Consider the following 23603-nt stretch of genomic DNA (forward strand, 5'->3'; position numbering starts at 1 on the left):
TGCTTAATTTGGAGTGAAATAGAAATACTTGCCAGATTATTTTTACCAGTTAGGAGTCAGAGTGGTACTCTACGTTCGATGAGAAACCTTGAGAGTTTGTAACGGGAGGGGTTTAAACACGACTTTCGCTGCCGCCTGGAGAGCGGATAATAGGGAGGAGAGGGCAGACCGCGGGAGACCAGAGAAGAGACACATTAGAGTAATGGAGGTAGGAAATGATGAGGCCTGAACCACAGCAGTTGGTAGCAGGGAGAAATGAGCTGCTTCAGAACATGTTTTAGAGGTAGACCCGAGTGTACTTACTGATAAATTGGATGTGGGTAGTGACAGAAAGAGAAATCAAGGAAAACGTCTGCAGCTTTAGCCTGAGCAACAGAGTGGGTATTTAGAGCCAGTTACAGTGGTACAGACTAAAGGAAGAGTAGATATATTTGGGGGGTGGGAGGAGAGGGATCAAGAGACATCGGCATGATATGTAACCCTTTCCTGTATCCCTGAAGTTACATTGAGATCAAAGCACAGTAGGTGTGCCTGTGTATGTGCACACACACTCACACACCAGAGCAGAACCAGGAGCTGGAGTGGTTCTGTTTTAATGCCTTAAACATAATTCGTTCAGGGCTCCAAGGGTTTCTATCAAATCTTAATGTAAAAAGGTCAATATGGGACAGGAGAAAGGGCCCTCTGTTGTGACTGTATTCTTCGATTGACAGGCACTCTGAACCTCTGCTCCTCCTTTTTAATCATTGGAATTCATTTTCTCTGAATCAAGAAAGCATTAGAGACATAGGGTGTAGTTCTATTCACTTATTTGACATTGTCTATCGCAGTGGTTTTCTTTTTTTGTCTCTAACAGAAGCTTAAAAAAAAAAAAGGCTGACATGAATCACAATAAATAGAAGAATTAAAATCAGAACTCATCTGACTGAAGCACATTGAGGGGCAGGGGTCTCCATGTGTCCCTCTTCTCTCTCTGTTTCTCCCGGGGGTCTCAAGACACCTCTGTGGAACCCTGCAGCTTTGCAGAACCCGGTTTCAAAACCCTGGAAACACTGGGTGGGATGTGAGAAATAAGACCATCAATAAGACTGGACTCTGCTATCTTTGGGTTTTATAGGGAAGTTAACAGATGAAATGAGATGACTGTCATACAAGTGAAAATATGATAAACAATAGAAGAGAGACATATACAGACAATGTGTGTGGCAGTCCAGAGGAGAAAGAAACTTCTGGTTGGGTGATGCATGAGATAAGCTTCATGGAGAGGATGACATTTTAAATGAGCTGGTAAATAGACATGAATTGGAAGAGCAGAGAAATGAGAAAGAAAGGCATTCCAGGCAGCATAGCACAAGCAAAGGTGTGGAAGCTGGAACAGGTGCAGAAAAACAAGGAGTTCTGTTGAGCCAGTGGAATAGGGTGACTAGGATGTCTGAAAGGCAGTGATGGCTGAAAAGGCTGGAGGCAGGTCATGGACAGCCCTGAACATCAGGCGGCACTTTGTACCAGGCGTCATGCTTAGCTCTCCACGCAGAGCCCTCATTGCTGCAGTTTCCTGAGAGAGAACCCCCCCCCCCGGCCATTTGCTCTAGGATATAACCCCCAGAGACCGCCGATCTGGACTTGCGCTTGCTCCTTGCAGGATCTTCCACAGACTTTAAGACACGAGCCCAAAGATCCCTGTACCCAGTAGGGGCCGTGGAAAATTGGGAGGAAGTCTTGGTGAAGTTAGAGTCCTTGGCATTTTCATTCATGTCCGAGGATGTTCCTCTCCCCACTTCCCCCAAGAAAACAGGTAAAGGAGACACTCCTCCTGGAAAGTAAGGAGTTTTCAGTATGTCTCAACTCAGCTCTTTATTTGATGTTACTGGAAACTTGGAACCCTGATCTTCATTAGGGCTGTGACCATTGCCAGCTGTTCCCATGCAACTTGGTCCTACTTGGCACATAGGGGGGGACTATGTTTGTTGACTGATTGATTGACTCATCCGTGGTGGTCACACCCAAAGTCATTATGTAACTAAGTCTAGAAATAGGAACCTAGCGCCACTTGTTTGTTCTGTGGCATAATTGAAAGATGAGTAAGAACATAAATATTAAGAGGCTCTATCTTGACCTTGGTACTAAAAATGTGAGAGTTAAATTTGAAAGTAAAAGCCAACCTCACAGGAGAAGAAAAGATTTTGGTCTCCAGTCTTCGATGTAATTTCTTACAAGAGAATCTTTTCAGAGCATGTCCAGTGTTTATAGAATACTTTTAAAAAAACATTTTAAACACCTGAAATCACTTAATTTACTTGAAAAAATTAGGCATTTCAAATGAAGTCATATTTTTCTATTGGCTCTGTGACCATGAAATGAGTTTTCCATTTTTAGGAAGTATGTGGGATCCAGAGAATGTCATAATTGTTAGATGTGGCTTCAGCTTGTAATTTTCAAAAGGAAACTTTAATGGGGCATAAATTCAAGTGCTCCCGCAGAATTAAATAAAATTTTTTTGGAAAGTTGTACTGGAGTGAGTCCTGGGAGAAAGACATGCCTTGTATCTTAACAGCTGCCCCGCCTAATAATTAAAGATGGTAATAAGCTTTCAAGTGAGGCCACTTTCAAGTGAGACATCATCTGGGAAGGTGACAAATCCCCCCAGGTCTTTAGGGATAGAAGGTGCTGGAGCAATGGAATGGAGTCAAAGAAAGTACGTCTTTTTTTTTTTTTAATTTATTGTTTTTTAATGTTTATTTTTGAGAAAGAGAGAGAGAGAGAGCAAAGTGCAAGTGGGGGAAGGGCAGAGAGAGAGGGAGACAGAGGATCTGAAGCAGACTCCAGGCTCCGAACTGTCAGCACAGAGCCCGACGCAGGATTCGAACCCACGAACCACGAGATCATGACCTGAGCCAAAGTCGGACGCTCAACTGACTGTGAGCCACCCAGGCGCCCCGAAAGTACGTCTTTCCTAGTAAGGGAAGCAAAGCTGGTAATCAGTGAACGAACTCCGTTTGCCACAGCCCATGACCCAGGCCTGTTAAGACGCAGTGGTACAACAGCTCCATTGCAGTGTCTATCAGCCTATTCGTGTCCTTCTAACTCTTCTCTTCCTCCTGCACTTCCTACCTCAGGGTCCTGAGTCACAACATGGACCTGCGCTCTCTCCCCAGCAAATTCTGGAGCTGTTTCTTTCTGTAACCGTGAGAATGAATCTTTCCCCTTCAGCCATCATGCTTACTGTGTTTCCTGCGCTGTGCTGCAGTTCCGGAGTCCTCAGGGTTATGTTTTCAGCACTTTCCTACCTGTATCTTAAGGTGGAAAACTAGGTGGTGGGGCCAGATAGAAAATCCTCAGTGGAGGAGTAATTGATGTATCCCTATTAGACTTTGTATTTGATGTGGCTATTTAAAATTATGCTCTTGGGGCGCCTGGGTGGCGCAGTCGGTTAAGCGTCCGACTTCAGCCAGGTCACGATCTCGCGGTCCGTGAGTTCGAGCCCCGCGTCGGGCTCTGGGCTGATGGCTCGGAGCCTGGAGCCTGTTTCCGATTCTGTGTCTCCCTCTCTCTCTGCCCCTCCCCCGTTCATGCTCTGTCTCTCTCTGTCCCAAAAATAAATTAAAAACGTTGAAAAAAAAAATTTTTAAATTATGCTCTAGTCGCCATGTGTCTGTGTAAAGATTGTTTAATACAGTTTTTTTGAAAACAAAACTCTGCCAGTTATTTTTCCAGAATATGAGAAGCTATTCCCTTCCTTATAGGAATAGCCCAGGAGAAAGTAAGCATAGCTCCAAACAGAGAAAGGATGCAGCCAGTTGAACTCCTCAGAGTTGTTGCAGGTGAGCTCAGACTGAAAGGGCAGGCCCAGATCACTGAATGGTGACATTTCACCTTCTTAAATTGTGCAAAGTGCCCTCAAATCAGAATGACCTGACAGTCCTTCTTAAGTGGATTATCCGTTTGGTTCATACATTTATTCTGAACACATCTTCTACTTCATAACATCGTGGGCCTCTCTCCCTCATCTTAATTTTTTGGGTACCGGTTGATAGGTCTAAAATATTTACCTGGATACACTCAACAAGTGTCTTTTTTTTTTTTTAAGAACTTAAAGAACTGTCTTTTTTTTTTTTTCCTCTTTAGAAGATGCCATTTTGGGGGTGCCTCGCTGGCTCAGTAGGTTGAGCGTCTGACTGAATTTCATTTCAAGTTATGATCTCATGGTTCGTGGGTTTGAGCCCCACATAGGGCTCTGTGCTAACAGTGCGGAACCTGCTTGGGATTCTCTGTCTCCTTCTCTCTCTGCCTTTCTCCCACTCATATTCTCTATTTCTACCTCCTCTTTTCTTTTTTTTAAAATAAGAAGGTGCTTTTTTTTTTTTAAGTTTATTTCCTTACTTTGAGAGAGAGAGCGTGAGCAAGCTGGGGAGGAACAGAGAGGGAGAGGGGGAGAGAGAGAGAGAGAGAGAGAAAGAGAGAGAGAGAGAATTCCAAGCAGGCACCACACTGCCAGCACAGCGTTCAATGCAGGGCTCAAACTCCACAAACCGTGAGATCATGACCTGAGCCAAAATCTACACTCAGATGCTTAATCGCCTGAGCCACTCAGGCTCCCCACGTTCTCTCCCTCTTTTAAAAATAAATAAACATTTTTTTAAAAAAAGATGCCATTTGGAAAACAATAATGGAAAGACTTTATATTGCATGAAATTCTACAAATAGAATGTATGAGTCCCAAGCTGTTCTGGTCTGCACACTGAATTACAAATCATCATCAAAACTGTAGAATCACAGCTCTTCTAAAATCATTTATGCAACAGTGTCCAACCTGGGGACTCCAGAACCCAGGGATTAATATCCTCCATCATCTTCAGTAACAGAAAAAAAGGTCTATTCACTCTTGGTTATTGACATGGCAGCAATTCCTGAGGTTCATGAAAAGAAAATCATCAAAGGAACTTTAGGTTGTGAGCCACTGGCTTAAACCAAGTATTACTGCCATATTGATGAAGAATGCGATAACCGTAGTGAGAGCATGATTCCCCATAGCCCCTGAGAAACTAAGCACAAGGATTTGTTATAAGATGGATTGGTAGCATATATTCATTGCATAAGGCTTAAAGTCCATCATAAATAAAGTTCCTGTAATGGAGCACGCTGTGTTGTTGGTGTTTGGGGAAAAATACGACTTACAGGGTGAGTTTAATGCCACATTTGATCGGACCTAGTCCAGTAGGTGCTGGAAAAAAAACGGACTGAGCTGTACAGAAGTGAGTTGGGGTATGTGAATCTGCCTCAGACTGGCTAAACAATTGGTAGGTACATGGGAAGAAATGCCAAGCATCCCCAGAGACTTCATTTCCCTGTCTCGGTGGAATTTAACTAGAAGCAGGGAGAGAAGTGACCTGCCACACTATGTGATAGATAATTAGAGGCACGTTAAGAGCCATGGATTGGAATCCTCCTCACTCTACCACATAGTAGCTTCGTACCTTTGGCAAAATACTTAACCTCCCTGAGTCAGTTCCTGTGGGGAGAATAACAGCCTCTTCATTGCATTATCATACCACACAAAGTGCTTGGCACTTTGCCCGAGCACTTGGTAAGCATTTAATAAATAATAGCCATAACTTCATATGGGATAGACTCCAGTTTAGAGTCAGATAGAAAATGATTTTGTGGAGGCTTTTTCCCTCAGTCCTTCCTTAATGAGGGTATGGTAAACCCTCTCAAAGGGTCAAGGAGGCTGACGGAAACAGGCACATCTCCCTCCACGGCCAGCTCAGTATCCAAGCGGGCGCCATTGTCCCCACATTCCAAAAGCACATGTGATAGTTTCATTTTGCTGGGTCTCTGAGATATTACAAAAAACGTACTGGGTTTAAAAACAAAGGGGCTCCTGGGTGGCTCAGTCAGTCAGGCGTCCAATTCGACTCAGGTTATGGTCTCACAGTTTGTGAGTTCGAGCCCTGTCTCGCTCTGTAGCTGACAGCTCAGAGCCTGGAGCCTGCTTCGGATTCTGTGTCTCCCTCTCGCTCTGCCCCTCCCCTGCTCCCTCTCTCTCTCTCTCTCTCTCAAGAATACCTTACATAACTACCAAAGTTAGGAAAAAGCTATAAAAAGATGTTCATTTATAAACTCAGAAAAGTGGCTATGAGAATGGATTTTACTCTGAATTTTTATTTTATTTTGTCTTTGGAATTTTTTCCTGTATCAAATGTTAACCTTAGAAAAGGCTTTAAAAGACAGATTTTCTTAAATAAATCTGACACAATATTCAGGCTTAGGTACTAAAAAGATTACTCTGGAAGTGACTATTTATTTTTCAAAGTAATTGCTCTACAAAAAGATTCACTCAGGATTCCACTAATTAATGAGGTCTCCTAAGGCATTTGACATTTAATTAATTTTAATTACGACTTTTGAGGAGTACCCTGTAAGCAAGCCATACCTACGTTCCCATTTGTTAATTGAAATAAGGACTAAATTATTATTGTGTTTTGGTAATTTTGAAACTAATTGCCTCTGGTTTCATGTAGGTTATTTGTTTTTAAATGAAAGCTTCTAAGCCAAGAAATGTTTTTCTCCTGTGTCCATTGAAAGTCTCAACGATTAGAATGTTAATAAAGTAATTATAATATTCTGTGGGATAGCTCTTGTTTCAAATCTGCACTCTTGGGTACCATTTGCACAAAATCACATTAATGTGAAGGTTATATACTATTTAAATATGTCTATCATGTATTATACTCCTTGCTCAGAAAAGGGCTTTATTCTCTGCCCCAATGGCGTATTCCTTCTCCTGAGTCCATAGAAACACCCTAGAATTTAAACAAGTATTCTTTTCAGAACCAACTTGCCCTTCTTGCCTCCCAGTGAACAGCCTCCGCCTTGCCTCCCTCGCCCGAGGCTTGGAGATTGGAGGTCATTTCAAACCCAGGTCTGTGTTAGGTCCTTATCATCAGTGTATAAAACCGGGGTGGGGAGGGGGGGAAGTATGCATCTAAGAATCAGGATTTCGACTGTAAATCACATCTGCCCTCGCGTAATTAATCACATAGAGGTTCATTTATTGCTATTTTGTCACTATAAACTTTAATTTCTGTTTAGCTGAAAATATCCTGATGGGTATGTGACAGGGTTATGAACTCTGTATAAAAGCCTCTTTATAAATAAGATTTCTTAAGGCTGTAATGATTTTGTTATCTGGGAGAGGGAGTGTGGGAAGCAATGTAAAATACAGGGCAGAGGGCATGCAGTGAAGGCAAAGTTGCAAAGTTCAAGGAAGCATGGTTACAAAACTCCTTTCTTTCCATTGCTGACATTATCCTGAAGTCGGCTTCTTAGAGAAGAAAACTCATAGTACAGGTGAGTCCAGTTTTAGATCAAGCTTACATATAGTATCTATGTATTTTCTGAATCATTGTCAACAAAGAGGTAAAACGATCCTTACCCACCTAAGTATGCCAGTGTCTCTTTGGTGACTGTCCATGATTCTAAGCAACATGCTCTTTGAGACCAAAGATTTTCACACACAGGCATATGATGGTACATTTTAAACTACAGACAAGGGGAGTGTATGACCTCAACTCCAGATCCACTGCTGTTGTATTTAAAAGCTGAGTATATGGCTATAAAATTGATTTTTCCCCCCAAAAAGACAGCTATGCGAAAGATGTCATAAGTGTTCCATTTACTTTTCTTAAGCGATCTCTTTGGTCCGGTTAGTGAAAGGGTGTAAAAAGTGTCAGTTCTTCCATAGAAGACAAGTAGAGAGTTCCAAGAAATGAAGACTGTGCAAGAAATACCATACCACAATCCCCCACCCCTACACTATGCTGTTTCATAAACACTTGGTGTGTATTTGGTTTCTTGTATTCTTTAATCCCTAGGAAGTGTCAAAGGAAGATAATGTCACAGGAGAAAGAAATCAGGTCATAGGTAATGTATATAAAGTGCTCCCAATTGTATGTAACATTTGAATTTTGTCCTCTAAACAAACACTTGCAACCTTGTTTTCTAACCGTGTAGTAATGAGCTTTGTTCTTTGAACAAATTCTCATGCATTACTTTTAACATGTGACTATTTAGGAAGAAGACTTCCTTGTCCATTTTTCACAAATTATTGGTCATTTACACTGTGCTCAGTTCCCTCCCAGCCAGACAGAGCTAAAGGGAGTAGCGAGGGAAAAGGAAGGTTAAATGCTGTTCCCAGCGTCAGGAAAGCAAGTTAAACTTCACGGACAGCATTCTGAAAATAAAACACTCCCATTCTATGATACGTTATTTCTTTTTCAACCAAGGATTGAGATGGGGTTTTGACTTTGTTGACCAACTTCACTTAGAAACACAAAGCTTTCCGAAGCATTCGTTCTACTGAGTGTGCTCTATCTTCGCTTTAGCTGTTTTACACTAAGTTACATTCATTTCTTTTCTAGCTTTACAGTGGCCAGTGGTGGAATGGCCAAGGCAGAAAGCAATGAAAAAAATGCGTGTTCTCCACATCTTCTTAAATATGTCCCAGGAGTCCGTGAGCACTCAGCCGCCAGGTTACGTTATGTGCATGTACATACTGGGCATCTTTTTTAAAGTTTCTTCCAATTCAGGGGGAAGAAAAAGGCATGCCGTCTTCAATACACCATCCCTTTCTAATAGCTGCCTCCCTCATTCACTTCTAGTCAGTATTCTTAAAAAGAATGGTCTGCCCTCCCAGGTCCACCCTCATTTCCCGTTCTAGCTTTGACTCACTGGAATCTGGCTTCCAAGGCTTTTTTTTTTTTTTTCAGGCTTCCTTTGCTAAGATCCCCAGTGACCTGCTTTCACATATCTTCCAGACCTTCCCTGACTTCCCGACACGCTACTATCTTCACACTGACACTCTCTTGCTGTCTCCCCTCCCTTCACTTCTTGGACACTGCTCGGGTAGAGCTCTGTTCTGTGAGTGGTCAGAGGTAGTCACTTGTGTTTCTCCTTCTTTGTCTCATCTTCTGCCCATTCCTTAGGGGTTCAGCCTTCTTCACGTCTCACTGAGATCCCAATGCCACCATCACTCAGATTCCATCTGTTAGAACATCAAACTCAGACTCCGTATTTTCATAACTGGGTCCCTTCTTTCTCCCAAACTCTGTTCTTCCTTCTAAGTTTCTGTCTGATAAATGTCACCGGTACTTTTCTAGTCGGGGAAGCCCCCAGACCAGAGCATCACTGTGGTGGTTTTTTCATGCCTCTGTACCTTTTGTGCACTTGTAATTCCTTCTTCCTGAAGACTTTCTCCGGATAATTGCCTATGAATTTGTTCTCCTGTCACCTTGAATAAACCAATGGTGCGCTTGCTGACCTTTGCTCTTACTTCTGTTATAACAGGGCCAATTTGTATCTTGATTATGTGTTTGTCTCCCTTCTTCCCAACTAATTCCATGACCTACTCATTTTTGTATACCCACTAGCTCAATGAGCATGTGATAGGCACTCAACATACATTGGAACAAGTCAATAGCAAAATGGAATTACTGTAGTGTGTAGGAGAATGGAAAGTGATGGCCACTTTTAGGGACAGTGGCTCTGCTCTCAGCTCTTAGCCCCCAGACACCTTTTACAGCTTACTTCAAACCCTGACTGTTAAATTATGTCAGTGTGTTAGATGGCAGTCACATGAATATTCCTTGTAGACTAAAGAAAAGTGACTAGAGAATGTTCTAGAAAGAGCAGAGCTCACCATTTCCACCTTTTAATAAATTACATAAAATTTCGGTATTTAGCCGTGGGTTAGCAGTGTGCTGCATGAATACTAAGGAGAGTTGTCCTAATCCTGAGTAGTGGTATCTGACATTTGATAAGAATTTAATCGCTGAACATTTTAGGAAAGGAAGCCCCTCCTGTGAAGGAGCAAAGATGAGAGAATGGTAGGAGGTATAACTGCTGGAGGGAAAAGCTTTAGATCAGAGAAGTCACGAAACGAGGCTCGGAGGACAGAGGGGAGTCTGCTCTCCCTGCTGCCACCCGAACCCATGTTGTGTTCGTCAACACTTCCATATCCAGTAGGCGAGCTTCTCTGCACACACCCAAACTACCCATAGCCACGGTCATACATAATCTGTGATAGAACACCTGCCCCCTCACTTAGGACCAGTGTTGGAGGTTTATTCCTGATAATCCAGGTAACCGCATCCTCCCTGTGCTGGGGCCAGTTGAAGTTCAGTCCTAAATGCTGTGTTGGAGAGGAAGAGGAGGAGTCTGGTCCACCAAGCATGGTGTATTCTGTTATATGCTCACCGAGAGTAATAACTATTCTGGGGGGCTGGCATTTCCACTTAGAAATACCACCATTGTCATTTTCACGCTCTTACTACGTCAAGCGTATTGGTGGAGTCAACGGTGGTCTTATGTGCCAGGTCTGCTGGTGCCTTTTTTTTCTCTAGATCACCACTTCTATGAGGACACCAAAAAATTAACATACAGCCCCGACTTACCAATAACAATCTCCAGGGCTGCCTGGGTGGCTCAGTCAGTTAAGCATCCGGCTTCGGCTCGGGTCATGATCTCACAGTTTTTGAGTTCAGGCCCCTCGTCGGGCTCTCTGCTGTCAGCACAGACCGCACTTCGGATCCTCTGTCCCCCTCTCTCTGACACCCGTCTCTAAAATAAACGTTAAAATTATTTTTTAAAATAACAATCTCCACATAAGAATATAAAAAGCATTCTCATAGTATATATTTTAAAATAAAAGTACCTTTTTCTTGTATTTTTGGTGACCTCTATTAACCTTTACCTCTATTAAATTCTGTGGGACATATTTGCACTAGAGGTGACAATATATATATTTTTTAACTCTGTCATCCACAGGGCACTATTAACAGAGATGATGGTCCTTACCATTTGCACGTTCAGGCTAATTGAATATACCTGGAAAGTAAGTAAATATAAACAACGTGAGCTGAGTTCAGGAGCAGCAACAAGTCCTGGTGGCCACATGCAGGGGTCCTAAACCGAGCCTGCAGTGGTCGGCACTGAGCCTTAGGAAATGGCATTTTGGAAGAGACAGGCAGTAAGAACCAAAGCAGAGGAAGGAGCAGACAAGCATAAGGTGTGTTGAGGAGACACTGAATCTGCCACTTTGACTGGACCTGTGTGTTTGTACAGAGCAGTGGTGGGAGAAGTAACTGGAAAGATGAAATGAGATGGAATCATTTCTTCTGGCTACAAGCAATAGCGAGAAGGAGTGCAGAGAGCTTCAGTGGGAAGCAGGGGAGGCTGGACTTTATCCAGCAATCAGAGGGTGCCTCTGGAGATGGCAAGAAACGTGATGAAAGCCACATGCTGAGACTTTTAGAGGGAATCTGCTAAAAATGTGGCACTTAGAAGTGAAATTGAATATGAGGGGAAACTGCAAATAGGGTGAATGGCCATCGAGTCTTGTAAATTGCCCTTCATTGTCAGATAAAATTCATAAAATTCATTTCAAATATAACTACACTCCTCTTGGATATGTATGTTGAATCCAATCAAGAAGCAAAGAAAAGGAGAACGATTCCTGTTATAAGGGTGTAGGAGGTAGGAAGTAAGAGGGCACAATAAACCCTCATTATTTATAACCTTCTGGATCCCAAAATATATATATTTCACCAAAGCATATAGTTTTTCCCATAAACTGCATATGACTTCATTTGAGCATCTACAGCAGCGCATTGAAAGTAACAAGTTGAGGGGCGCCTGGCTCGCTCAGTCAGTAGAACATGCAGCTCTTGGTCTCGGAGTTGTGAGTTCGAGCCCACGTTAGATGTAGAGATTACTTTAAAAAATAAAATCTTTGGGGCGCCTGGGTGGCTCAGTCAGTTGAGCGTCCGACTTCGGCTCAGGTCATGACCTCGCGGTCTGTGAGTTCGAGCCCCGTGTCGGGCTCTGTGCTGACCACTCAGAGCCTGGAGCTTGCTTCGGATTCTGGATCTCCCGCTCTCTGCCCCTCCCCCGCTCATGCTCTGTCTCTCTCTCTCTCTGTCAAAAATAAATAAACATTAAAATTTTTTTAATAAAAATAAATAAAATCTTTAAAAAAAAAAAGAAAAGAAAGTAACAAATTGAAAGTAAGAGGTAGAGAGCAGGCAGTCAGCTATGCTCAGCCCCAGGTGGTCCTAATGCTTGGGGGAGCACAACCCATTCTTTTTTACCTCTACAAAATTATACATTAAGTTCTTGTCATGGACCAGGTCCTTTTAAGATCTTTTTTTTTTTTTTGGTTTTTGTTTTCAACTACCTTTTCTCCAAGATGGGTTTCCTGTCAGCCTAGTTCTTTCCCATTGAACTCATGATTACATCCAAACAGCCCTCCCGTGACAATGGAGGAAGACCTTCCTCTGGACTTCCCTTCACTGACTACACCCCATACCCTAAGAACAAGAACCACACACACACTCACATGTACGCACTTAACTCATGTGGCCACCTCTAACCCTTTCTGTATCTCAGATGCAGTTTGGAGTTTAGCTATAAACACTCCAGTTAGCCATAGCTCACCGCCCCCTCTGGGCCCCATGACCTACCAATGCTTTTCTTGACTACTTCCTGCCCACTCCTGTCCTGCAGGAAGCCTACTGGAAAGCTGTTCGGTACTGCCCAGCTATAGAAGTAGGGGGCAGAACCAGCTCTAAGTGACCTCGAGTTCCTGGGGTTAGTTATAAGAACAGGAAGAGGGGACTTCCAGTAAGTCAAATTCAAGTACAAGTGGCTGAGTTTCTGTGTTCTGAGACCTACGTCAGTCAATTATGTTAAGTCATTGACATCTCAGCATATCATAATTGACATCTAGGTAAGTGAGCCCTAATGAAACGTCACATTTAATGACTACTTCCAGAACTTAGAAATTTCTAAATCAAACTCAGCATTAACCGTGTTTGCCCTGTGCTCTTCTCTACCTCAGTGTTGAAAGGGGACTGTTTATTTTAAACATTAAAACGTTAGGAGTTCCTCCGTGACTCAGTCGGTTAAGTGTCAGACTTCGGCTCAGATCATGATCTCAGCGTTGCTGAGTTCGAGCCCCGCATCGGGCTCTGTGCTGACAGCTGAGCCTGGAGCCTGCTTCAGATTCTGTCTCCTCTCTCTCTGCCCTTCTGCTCACACTCTGTGTGTCTCTCTCTCAAAAATAAACATTAAAATTTTTTTTAAACTTACAAACTTAACCCACAGGCTCCCCATCTTCTTATATTTTCCATGATTCCTGTTACCATAAGTATAAACAGAATCAGGTACGTGTATAATAAAGTAACTCTCATTCATCCTAAATTCTATAGACATTCCCTAAGAAAGAAAAGAAGCATAGTTGGCTAAGGTACAAATCACTCACAGGAGGGAAGCTGATGCAATATCTTGATTACTTATTTTGCAACCAGTATATACTCCTGAAAGCCAGCCAGTGGGGTGACTCCCCCAGAGTGGGAGTGTCCTAATTGGTTCTCGGCTCAGGAAAAGACAGCCCTCTAAGTGGTGCACGAGTCCTCCTGGGCTGGCTGAACGATCCTCTCTCTCCCTCATCCAAACCCATGTCCTCCCAGATTTTCCTTCTGTAGTCATCCACCACCTGCTTTTTAAAAGCTCAAAAGGGGAAAGCCTACAGCTAGTGGAGAAGAAAATCTGCTGCTCTGAATATTTTCGTTTAGCCTAAAGAACATTTCCAAATGAAAGACTTCACCAGGGGGGGTCCGGGTAACCAAGGCTGTGGGTCTTCTGGGTGGGCCCAATGGTCCTCAGCCCTAGGGAAAAATGCAGTGGATAAGACTTCTTAAATTGCTTCCACTAATTTTAGAATTGAGGTTTGCCTGGTCACCTGTGGTCACATGATTTTTCCTAACATCTGTTTTTTTCTGGCAAGTGAATTGGGTCTGGGAAGCCAGTTAGGGGCCCAGCGCACAGTGTAGGCGGTAGGGATGCAGTGTAACGTGAACCCATTTTATTTGGTCTTAAGCAAACCCAATACCAAAGCTAATGGAAGCGTGCTGTTTCATTGTCTTTATTAGCCCAGAGCTGCTGGGACAGAAAGAAATTGAAGGCAAAGGTGAAAAAAAAAAATGGGAGGAACAAGGCCTAAAAGCAAGCAAGGACATTTTTGACGAAGTCAGAATTGGCTCCATTTCTACCTGTGTAGCTTAGGGTTGACTAGCAGAACCGGGTATAAACTGCCCCCTGCTGCCTGACACAGAGAAGTGCGTTAAAAGTCCACTTCCTTAAAAAGAAACCTATTTCTTGAATGCCTCTGTGAATGGAGAAGAAACGGGGGTGATGGCAGGCAGACTTACACAAGCCGTGGGAATCCCAGGTCCCCTAATCCTCTCCACGGTGAACATGAAGTTAGGGGTGGCTCTTCCAAAGAGTGCTATGTTTTGGATTTGGAAGTCTGCCTCGTTACTCCATCTGCAGCCCTGTCCCGTTAAGTGTGGTGACCGTGTCCCCGGAGCTTGTGAGAAGTGCAGCTCTCAGGCCCCACCCCCGGTCTGCTGAATCAGAGTCTGCATGCCGACAGGATCCCCGGGTGATTCACGTGCACACTTCCGAGTGAGAAGCCCTGAGCATAACTTCAGAAGCAGCTTCAACACTGGAGAAGAGCCACCAGTCCCGAAGGTTGGGTCGAATTGAATTCAGTGGGAACAGGGAATAAACACAACTCAGTGGAGGAGTTTGATCCTTTGTTAAGATCAGGGTTGCCTTATGTGCTTCTTTCCTTTTTTTTTTTTTTTTTTTTTTTTTTTAGCTTATTTATTTTGAGAGAGATGAGAGCAAGTGGAGGAGGGACAGAGAGAGAGGGAGACAGAGGATCTGAAGCAGACTCCAGGCTGTGTGCTGACAGCAGAGAGCCGGATGCGGGGCTCAAACTCGTGAACCGCGAGATCATGACCTGAGCGGAGGCTGGACGCTTAACCGACTGAGACACCCAGGCCCCCCATGTCCTTATTTTCTCAATGCTTCTGTTGTATACATCTCACATGTCACCGTCTCTTGCACTCGCTGTAGTTCACATTACTTGCTGAATCTCAGCAGCACCAGGCAGTTGTCAAGCAGTCTCTTTTGAAAATTAGTCTGTCCCAGCGAGTATGCGACAGGCGTGGATCTTATCTCCGGCAGCATCTGTGTTTATCATCCTCCTTGTTTGCTGCAGTCTTCTCTCTCCCTCCCTTACGCCCCTGCTGTTTTTGTTTAAGAGTAGCCACGTGACCCTGCAGAATCGCAAACCCACCCCCCCCCACCCCGCCCCCCAACCGGTGGCATTGTCAGTCTGTTGCTAACCCAGAGTGTTCTTTTCTGCGCCAGGTCAGGGAAGAGTGCCGGCTCCTGAACGCCCCTCCTGTTCCACCCCGAAGCGCAAAGCCTTTGTCCACAAGCCCCTCCGTCCCTCCTCGTGCAGCCAAGCCAGCGCGGCAGCAGACTCGCTCTCCCAGCCCCACCTTGTCCTACTATTCTTCAGGGCTGCACGACATGTAAGTCTCCATGCCAGGGCTCACCTCCGCATGCGTCTTATTGTCAGCCAGCTCACCAGGTCCTGAGAACGGTTTCCAGGTAGCCGTAACCTAGGCAGGAGGTGGGAGAGGAAATGTTCCTTAAAAACCAAAGAATTTCACTGGAAGAGCATGATGGGGCCCCTGTTGGTTTCAAGTTAGGATGGAAGGAGGAGCCAGGGTCCTAGGAAGAAAAGAAACCGCAGCCTATGTGAGAAATGGAGCATAAAGGCCAACTGGATTCTCTTAGACGAAAGCTGTGGAGGACTGCCAGTTCTCACAAACCGGCATCTCGTTCTTTCTGCTCCGACTTCTGCACAAGGAGACAGACAGCACCTTCTACTGGGACCTAGACTTGAAAGGGTCCTATTGGCTCTCTACTCTGCCTTTCCCTTCTTGGCCATCACGGTCTGGTAGCCATTGACTTCTATCTGGACCCTCCTGGTGCTGGGAGCTCCTTCTTCTGCAGGACAACTCATTCCATTGTTGGCAAATGCCAATAATTTTTTCCATAATCTTTCATTATATCCAGCTGACATCTGTCTCCACGTAACTTTCAACTGTTTCTTATGTCTAGAAACACAAAAATAGATCCTCCCTGCTTCTCTTTGTCAGCCTGTGAATAATTTGAAGTCAGATGTAAGTCTTCTCTTCTCCAAAAGGGGCTGCCTCGGTTCCGCCAGCTATTTCCCCTGACATCGCTGCCTGGTCCCTCGTCAGCCTGGTCACCCACCTCTGAACACACTCTGGCTTCACTGACACTTAAAATAGGGCCCCAGAGCTGAACGCACGACTCCACATAATGGTCTTCACAGTTAAAAATAGCTCTCTTTTGCAGGTATTTTTAATTCTCTGGACATTTAAATCCTTACGCTAGTTTTAGTCAGTTATATAGAAACCAAGGCAAGCATTGCGTTTGAAGCATTTCTTCTTACCTCAGACTTTTGGATGGGAATAGAGACATAGGTGGTAGTGAGGTAGTGTTGTCCCATGGCACAAAGATGACAGGCATGAGGCTCCCATTTTCTGCCCTCATTCCACCCTTCCCCACTACAGACATTAGTAATGAGTGACACTGCCTGTTGGTGATAAGCCTAAACCTGGCCAAAGAATGTGTCTCCTCATAAAGATCCAGGCACCCCCTAACAATGATTTTCTTGTTAGTTTAAAAAGCATATGTATTTTTTCCATCTCCGCTAGAGCACGTTAAATCATTATAATTCACATGCGTAATTACCAGTGCATCTTAGTAACGTAAAGATTTTTTTTAACCCAGTGAAGTTAGCAGGTACTTCATCGAATTCATGATAAATCCTAGATTTTTCTTCCTACCTCTGTTTTTCTACTCAGAAGTGACATCTGTGGGATAAAGATGGGCTTGGTAGTTGGCTTTTATGTTACTCACCGCCCTTTCTGTATTTGCTTTTAAGCAGCGTTCCTAAAAGTGACACCGGTCCTTCTGAGAGTGCTCCCGTGTCCTGCTATCCCTGTAACCGAGCGAAAGCCGATTCCGTGGACCCCAAGTCCCCGACGGGCAGTCCTTCTGCTGAAACCCTCTCCTCCAGGCTCTCGTGGCCCAACCACTATTCGGGAGCGTCGGAGAGCCAGAGCAGGGGGGACTTCCTGCCGGGGCCAAGCAGGAGTTACAGTTACCCCAGACAGAAGACGCCAGGCACACCAAAGAGAAACTGCCCAGCACCCTTTGATTTTGACGGCCATGAGCTCTCGGCCAGCCCCCCCGGCTCGGTCACTTCAGAATTCAGTGGCGGCGTCTCTGCCTGTCCCAAGTCAGCCAGCTACTCTGTGGAGAGCACAGATGCGAAAACGCTGGCCGCGGACACAAGCAAGCAGAGTATCTCGTGCCCTGCCTTACCCCCCAGGGCCCCAAAACCGGTGGAAGAGAAAGCCACCTCGGACACTTCTCCTTTGCCTCTGAAAATTGATGGTGCTGAGGAAGACCCCAAGTCCGGGTCACCGGACCTCTCCGAGGACCAGTACTTTGTTAAAAAGGGCATGCAGGACATCTTCTCCATCTCCTACCCTTTCTCCTCTCCGCTTCACCTCCAGCTGGCCCCCAGGTCCTGTGGCGATGGCTCCCCGTGGCAGCCACCCGCTGACCTGTCGGGACTCTCTATAGAGGAAGTGTCCAAATCGTTACGGTTTATCGGTTTGTCTGAAGATGTCATATCGTTCTTTGTTAGCGAGAAGATCGACGGGAATTTGCTCGTTCAGCTAACGGAAGAAATCCTCTCGGAGGATTTCAAATTGAGCAAACTGCAGGTGAAGAAAATAATGCAATTCATTAATGGCTGGAGGCCCAAAATATAGCCAAACAACCCCAGCTAGCGTTGGACGAAACTGATGTACGTGTGTGCCAGAGGGGGTGCGCTGGGACACAATTCCATGTTTTTTGCACTAAAAACCTTCTCTGTAAATAGGGATAAGAGACACTCCTACTATGCAGATTACGTTTTTGAATGGTGAACAGGCTATTTTGTACATCAATAAAAATGCTGTACAGAACACTTAGAGGTGTGCCTTGTACATCACTCAACACTCAACAGCTGCTAAAAGACAAAAGGCATGTTCAGAGAGAGAATTCTTACCCAAGTAGGTTTATGCGAGAAGGTATGGTATTTATTACAAAATAGCCAAAGCTGAAAAAAACATAAGAATCAAAAAACAAAAACAAAAACAACACTTTTGAACAACAGTTCTCTCCTTTGGGAAAATCGACTTTAGACAATTAACTATCCTGTGCTCTGTCGTTTGGATTGCTCAGTGCTAATTGTTTTACTCTTGTGCCTGAAAATGTTAGTGATATGAAATGACACTTTACTGTTTGTTATACGCTCGGTGGGGATCTTTTCATCAAAAGGCATTTTCCAAAAGTCATGTGTTGATAGAAGGTGTATGACGTCCTTAGAAATAATACAAATTATGACCACAGTAATTTATCTGTAACTGCTGCTACTTTTCTCGAGCAGTGGAAGAAAAGAGCAGAACGTATACATATATGTGTATAGATGTATACACAATGCAAACATGTTTTAAACATCATTATTGGTCTGATGTTTTAGATAACATCTGTTCACTTTCAAATATCGATTGAGGTTTGGGGCCATTAATTAGGTTGCCTCTTAGGAAGAGTGGGCAGAATGATTCCAAAGATTCTCAGAACCCTTTCCCTTGACGCTCAGTCTTACTGGTCTTCATCACTGAAAGCTTAGAGGAAATCAGTAGAGTGTCTGTATTGAAGAATTAAATTTGATTGTAAGCCCATGTTGGGTAGTTTGCATACAATACTCGCATGCTGGTGTCTGGGAAAAAGACTGTCTTGTCAAAGGATTATTTGTCTCCTGTTTGAGGGTCTTATATTCCTGGTGTCCGACAGAGAGAGGTCTGAAAAGCATTTCTCAGAGCGTGTTAGGTGTTCTCAACGTGCTTTGTGCTTCACCAGAGCTCAGAAATCAGACATACGATCTTCTGTTATTGTGCGTGCTAGATATGTTGAGTAATTTTTTAAAGTATCAGTAAGTACTTGTTTAGTTCGTAAGCCTCTTCTTTCCTCTCTTCCAAAGAAAATGTATTATTACCATACTTTTATTATTGAGAATTCCAGGACATGATTCTGACAGGTTTTGCCAAATGTGATTAGATATTCCAAACTATAATGTCCTCGTCATCATTCTTGACTTTTTGAAGGAATGTATATCTTAGGAAAGCTAGAGTTCTCCGAGCAAGCCGTCAGCCATAGCCCTGTCTCCCCCCACATCTGATTCTGGATGTGCAGACATCTGTGACTGAGGTCAGCCAACCAGGTGCCAACATGACTTCAGGGTTGGCTTCTTGTTATCTATTCATCCCACTGACCAAAATAAGTAAACAAATGTAAAGACAAGACCCACAATAAGGCAACATGCAAGATGGCTTTATTTCTTGACGTTAAAGATGCTTAATCCATCTCGTGGTATAGAATTGAGGTGAATTGTTGATGCGTCTTCTCATTTGCCATCATAAATCTTTTTTTTTTTTTAAAGGGGCATTTTTCCCCCTTAACATTTCTCCCAAAATGTAAATACTCTGGGTAGAATGACCCCATAAGGAGAGTATCTTGTAAAATTCGTCATAGTGGAGCGCCCCTCCAGGAATAACTGAAATATTTATTACAAAGGAGTTTCTGGTACCGCACTCACATGACAAGAGACCCTCAGTGACTTTGCCGGTTAGAAAACATCCTTCTGTATAAGCCACCACTTCCGTAGCAACATTAACCTCTCAGAAACTTCCTTGAAAATAAAAACAGACAGGATGCAGTTGAAAAGCTGCATTTTTTTTCTTTAACAAATCCTCATGGAATCTGCTTTTAAACGCCTGACCCCTGGACACAATTCTCAAATTCAGGCAGGAGGAACCGACTGGCTTTGGGTTTACTATGAAGGTTGCCCCACATACACAAATGACCCCTTTTATGTTTCTTTTTTTGTTTTTTCTTTTGCAAGAACTTGACACAAATAGTTTCTGCGTTCTGTCTTGGCATATTTATATCGAGCTTATATTGGTGGCAATGTAGAGACTGCTTGGAGACAGGCACTGTGGCCCTTGGGTCATGTATTCAGATTTGTTGAACACCTCTTATTGCCAGGAACCATGCTGTGTGACTCGACAATACTAAAAAAAAAAAGACATGGCTTGTGCCCTCTTGGAGCTCCTAATGTTTATATTTAAAATCACAGTTGCTGAGACTGCATATGTGTGACGAAAAGAGACATGAAATCTTCTGGGCAGTTGGATGTATGGAGAGTTAAATGTGTTATGTCTTGAAAGAATCCACAGATGGAAGAAATGGCAGTCTCCATTAAAGGGATAAAAAATAAACACCATGAGACCATTAAAACTTGGAATATGTTGGAGGCAGAAAGTATCTCGGACTACCATTGGCTAGTGTTCTCTTTTACTGATTGGGAACATTTTTAACTGTAATATCTTCTGGCCTCTCTAAAGGCACAAATAAAGGTAGCCGCCATTACTGAGCTGAACCCTTGTCTGTAGAGGACCTCGGCACCCTGACTAGATGAGGCATGCATTGCTAGAATCATGGCCAGAAAGGCAGTGTGGGAATAGGGTGGAACCGGCCTTTCCCTTCTGAGAGCTGCAGTTTTGCAGTGAAAACACGATGCATAGAGATCCCCAGATGCAGAATCTTTTCTAACCAACCAAGTCAAGATTGAGTACATCTTCTAGCAGGTTCCCTGCCGTCAGGGCAGTAACCATGGGGCTTAGGGGAAAGTGCCTGTCTAAACAGGACCCTGTTTGGGGTTTACATGCATGGCCCCCATCAAAACAGAAAATCAGCAATAAGCCAAATCAAGCAGCTAAAATGTAAAAATATGGACCTAACTCATGCTGGAAGGGAGAACTCACACCCTCCCAGACCGATTCTTTCTCAGAATCTTGTAAACGCCAGCACATTCTCTCTCTTTTAAGTTGAGCTGCTCAACTTTATGAACTGTGAAATTTACATTTATACTCTTTCAACCCACATATACCATTCAAGTTTATGAAGTTGCAGCAAGCCGCCCATTCGACTGAATTGCAGTGTTTATTCTTGTCTCATGGAGAAATAAAACGATCTTACGGGAAACTGTTATGACAATCCATTCCAACTGTTTTCAGACACACACATAAACACCCTCTGCTCACATTCCAGAACCACCTGCACATCATCCCTACAACTCCTTGAGAAGTTCAGGGGGTGGCTGTGGATGGATAGAGGGTCCATTTTCCAAACACTGTGTAACAAGTCGCTACGCATCATGCCTAAAGAGTATGAAGTTAACATTTTGAATCACAAACTGGAAAACAAAACAGTTCTCCAAAGTACCTCGTGAACCATTCAAAGGAAATTTCTGCGTCATCCACCAGAAAAGCTAAATCTGCTGTTGGATACGTCAATTCCCACTCTTTTTCTAGTAATACAAAGGCAACTGGCTGCTAGGGCAGGAAGTGTAGAACACCCAAAGTGCAAATGACGAGAAGGAGGATTTTTGCCCTAGGGGGCTGTAAAACTGTGTGTGGAATTCTCACAGCCGCTTCTTGTCCCATTGCCGTTTAGTCTTTGAAACTGGGTGTTTTAAAATTGATCTCATGGTGGAAACCAGAAACAAGGGGTAAATGTGATTTCAGTTAAACCTATGTACAAATATCTTCTGTAATTTTGCTGCTCTAATTTTTAGGCTATGAATTTTGTAATGAGCTGATCAGATTACAAATTTCCTTTGTTTACAATCTCATATAGTAGGGGCTCAGATCATTTCTTAGCTATCAATCTCTTCTCCCATTTTCATACGAAGTTCCATTTAAAACATTGTTGAAGCTAAACCTAAAAATTAAACTCAATTAATTAAAAATGGGGGAGTTTTCCTTGATTTAAATGGAAATGGTATTTTCTTTTCAAAGAATTTTGTAACCGCCTTTATAGTTTCTTTGCTTGGAAAACCGAGGGTGTTAAATACCAGTTAACAGTTGTATTACTTTCCAGAGCATCATCTAATGGGCCCAATGTGTACCTCAAGATAAACATGGTATGTTATGTCTAAAAAAATTCATGGTTGATTTAAATGGTTCTGAAATGTCTATAAATAAAGAAAATTTAAAAGTTGCTCTTCTTGCAGTCCCTCAGTGAGTCGGACGTAGTGCATAGTTTTCTAGAACTCTGTTCCCCATCCTCATGAAGGAGATGAGAACGCGCGTCTGAAGGGATTCTTAATGCTGCAAGCCCATTCCGTACTAAGAGGCGGAAAGCAATGGCTATTGTACAAAGAAGAAGTTGGGAACCAGATCACCTGATGGCATTCAAAGAAAATCCAGTACCTGTGTGGTCAGAAGTTAGAACAAAAGACAATTCATTTATATAATGAACTGGTGAGGTTTACAAAAAAAAAACAAAAAACAAAAAACACTTCGTGTTTGGGGAAAAGAAACAACACAGATTCCTCTCTACACAGTTTAATTTATATAATTACAATCAGCATTAAGAGCAGAAATGGGTGTACAAGAGAAAGTCATGAGCATTCAGCTCACTGTGGCACCCACCAGTGAGTTTTACAGAGAAGTTGGCAAGTGACAAATGGAGGTTGCTTAAGAGAGCTTCTGTTTTACTCAAAATAGCATGCAGTAGCTTCAGACCACTTTACTGTGAGATTCTGGGGGAGAATCAAAGGGCTGGCAGGACAATGGGAACCCACATCCTCCGCCCTGACTAGACCTCCCCAGCTTCACAATCACGGAAACGTCTTCCTGACTTCCTTCACCAGACAAAGCATTGTCAAACCATCTTCTACTTAAGCCTTCAACCCTTCTATCCTGTTTCACAGGGATAGAACTTGTAACTAAACCCACAGGTGGCCACTTCCCTGGATTTCCAGGATATGCTCTGGAAGAACTTACAGAATTGAACCTGCACGACGGGTTGGCTAAAGCATCCAAATATCTAGCTCAACGTCCTAAGAGTGCTTAATCAGATACACGCTAGGACATTGACTTTTCCAAACTGAAAATTGCAAAGTAAATTTGAGTTTAGATATAAGTTGGGTTAAAGTCAAATATCCTGAGGTTAGAAAAAGCCAAATCACTGAAAAGAATGATTAAGCACTGGATAAATTCTTGTTTCACTGAAATGAGTTTTTCCTTAAGAATCACCCTCCAGCTCCTTACTTAGCTAACTCATACACTTACTTCTGGATTTATCCAGAGATCAGGACCTGCGCTGAAGTTGGACATTTAACCAACTGAGCCACCCAGGTGCCCCGTAATAATATTTAATTTTTTTCTAGGGGGCACCTGGCTGACTCAGTCAGTAGAGCCTACAACTCTTATTTATTTATTTTTTTAATGTTTTTATTTTTGAGAGAGACAGAGCATGAGTGGGGGAGGGGCAGAGAGAGAGGGAGACACAGAATCCAAAGCAGGCTCCAGGCTCTGAGCTGTCAGCACAGAGCCTGATGCAGGGCTCCAACCCATGAACCATGAGACCTGACTGAGCTGAATTCGGATGCTCAATCAACTGAGCCACATAGGTGCCCCAAGAGCATACAACTCTTGATCTCAGAGTCATGAGTTGGAGCCCCATGTTGGGCATAG

General features: G+C 43.5%; 1 protein-coding gene across 5 annotated transcripts in view; it reads left to right on the top strand.

The window, feature by feature from the left end:
- The window catches only part of GAREM1 (GRB2 associated regulator of MAPK1 subtype 1), a 200046-nt gene extending 182060 nt beyond the window's left edge, over window positions 1-17986 (top strand). For 3 of the 5 annotated variants that reach the window (XM_049619530.1, XM_049619532.1, XM_049619528.1), the window contains 2 exons: window positions 15277-15443; window positions 16892-17986. In XM_049619530.1, the coding sequence (XP_049475487.1) occupies window positions 15277-15443; window positions 16892-17789 (1065 nt within the window). In that variant the 3' untranslated portion in view covers window positions 17790-17986. The remainder of the gene's footprint in view (window positions 1-15276; window positions 15444-16891) is intronic. The other 2 variants (XM_049619531.1, XM_049619529.1) reach the window with 1 other exon arrangement.
- The last annotated feature ends 5617 nt before the right edge of the window (window positions 17987-23603 follow it).

The sequence above is a fragment of the Panthera uncia genome (genome assembly GCF_023721935.1).
Source record: "Panthera uncia isolate 11264 chromosome D3 unlocalized genomic scaffold, Puncia_PCG_1.0 HiC_scaffold_8, whole genome shotgun sequence".
NCBI classification, from domain to species: Eukaryota; Metazoa; Chordata; class Mammalia; order Carnivora; family Felidae; genus Panthera; species Panthera uncia.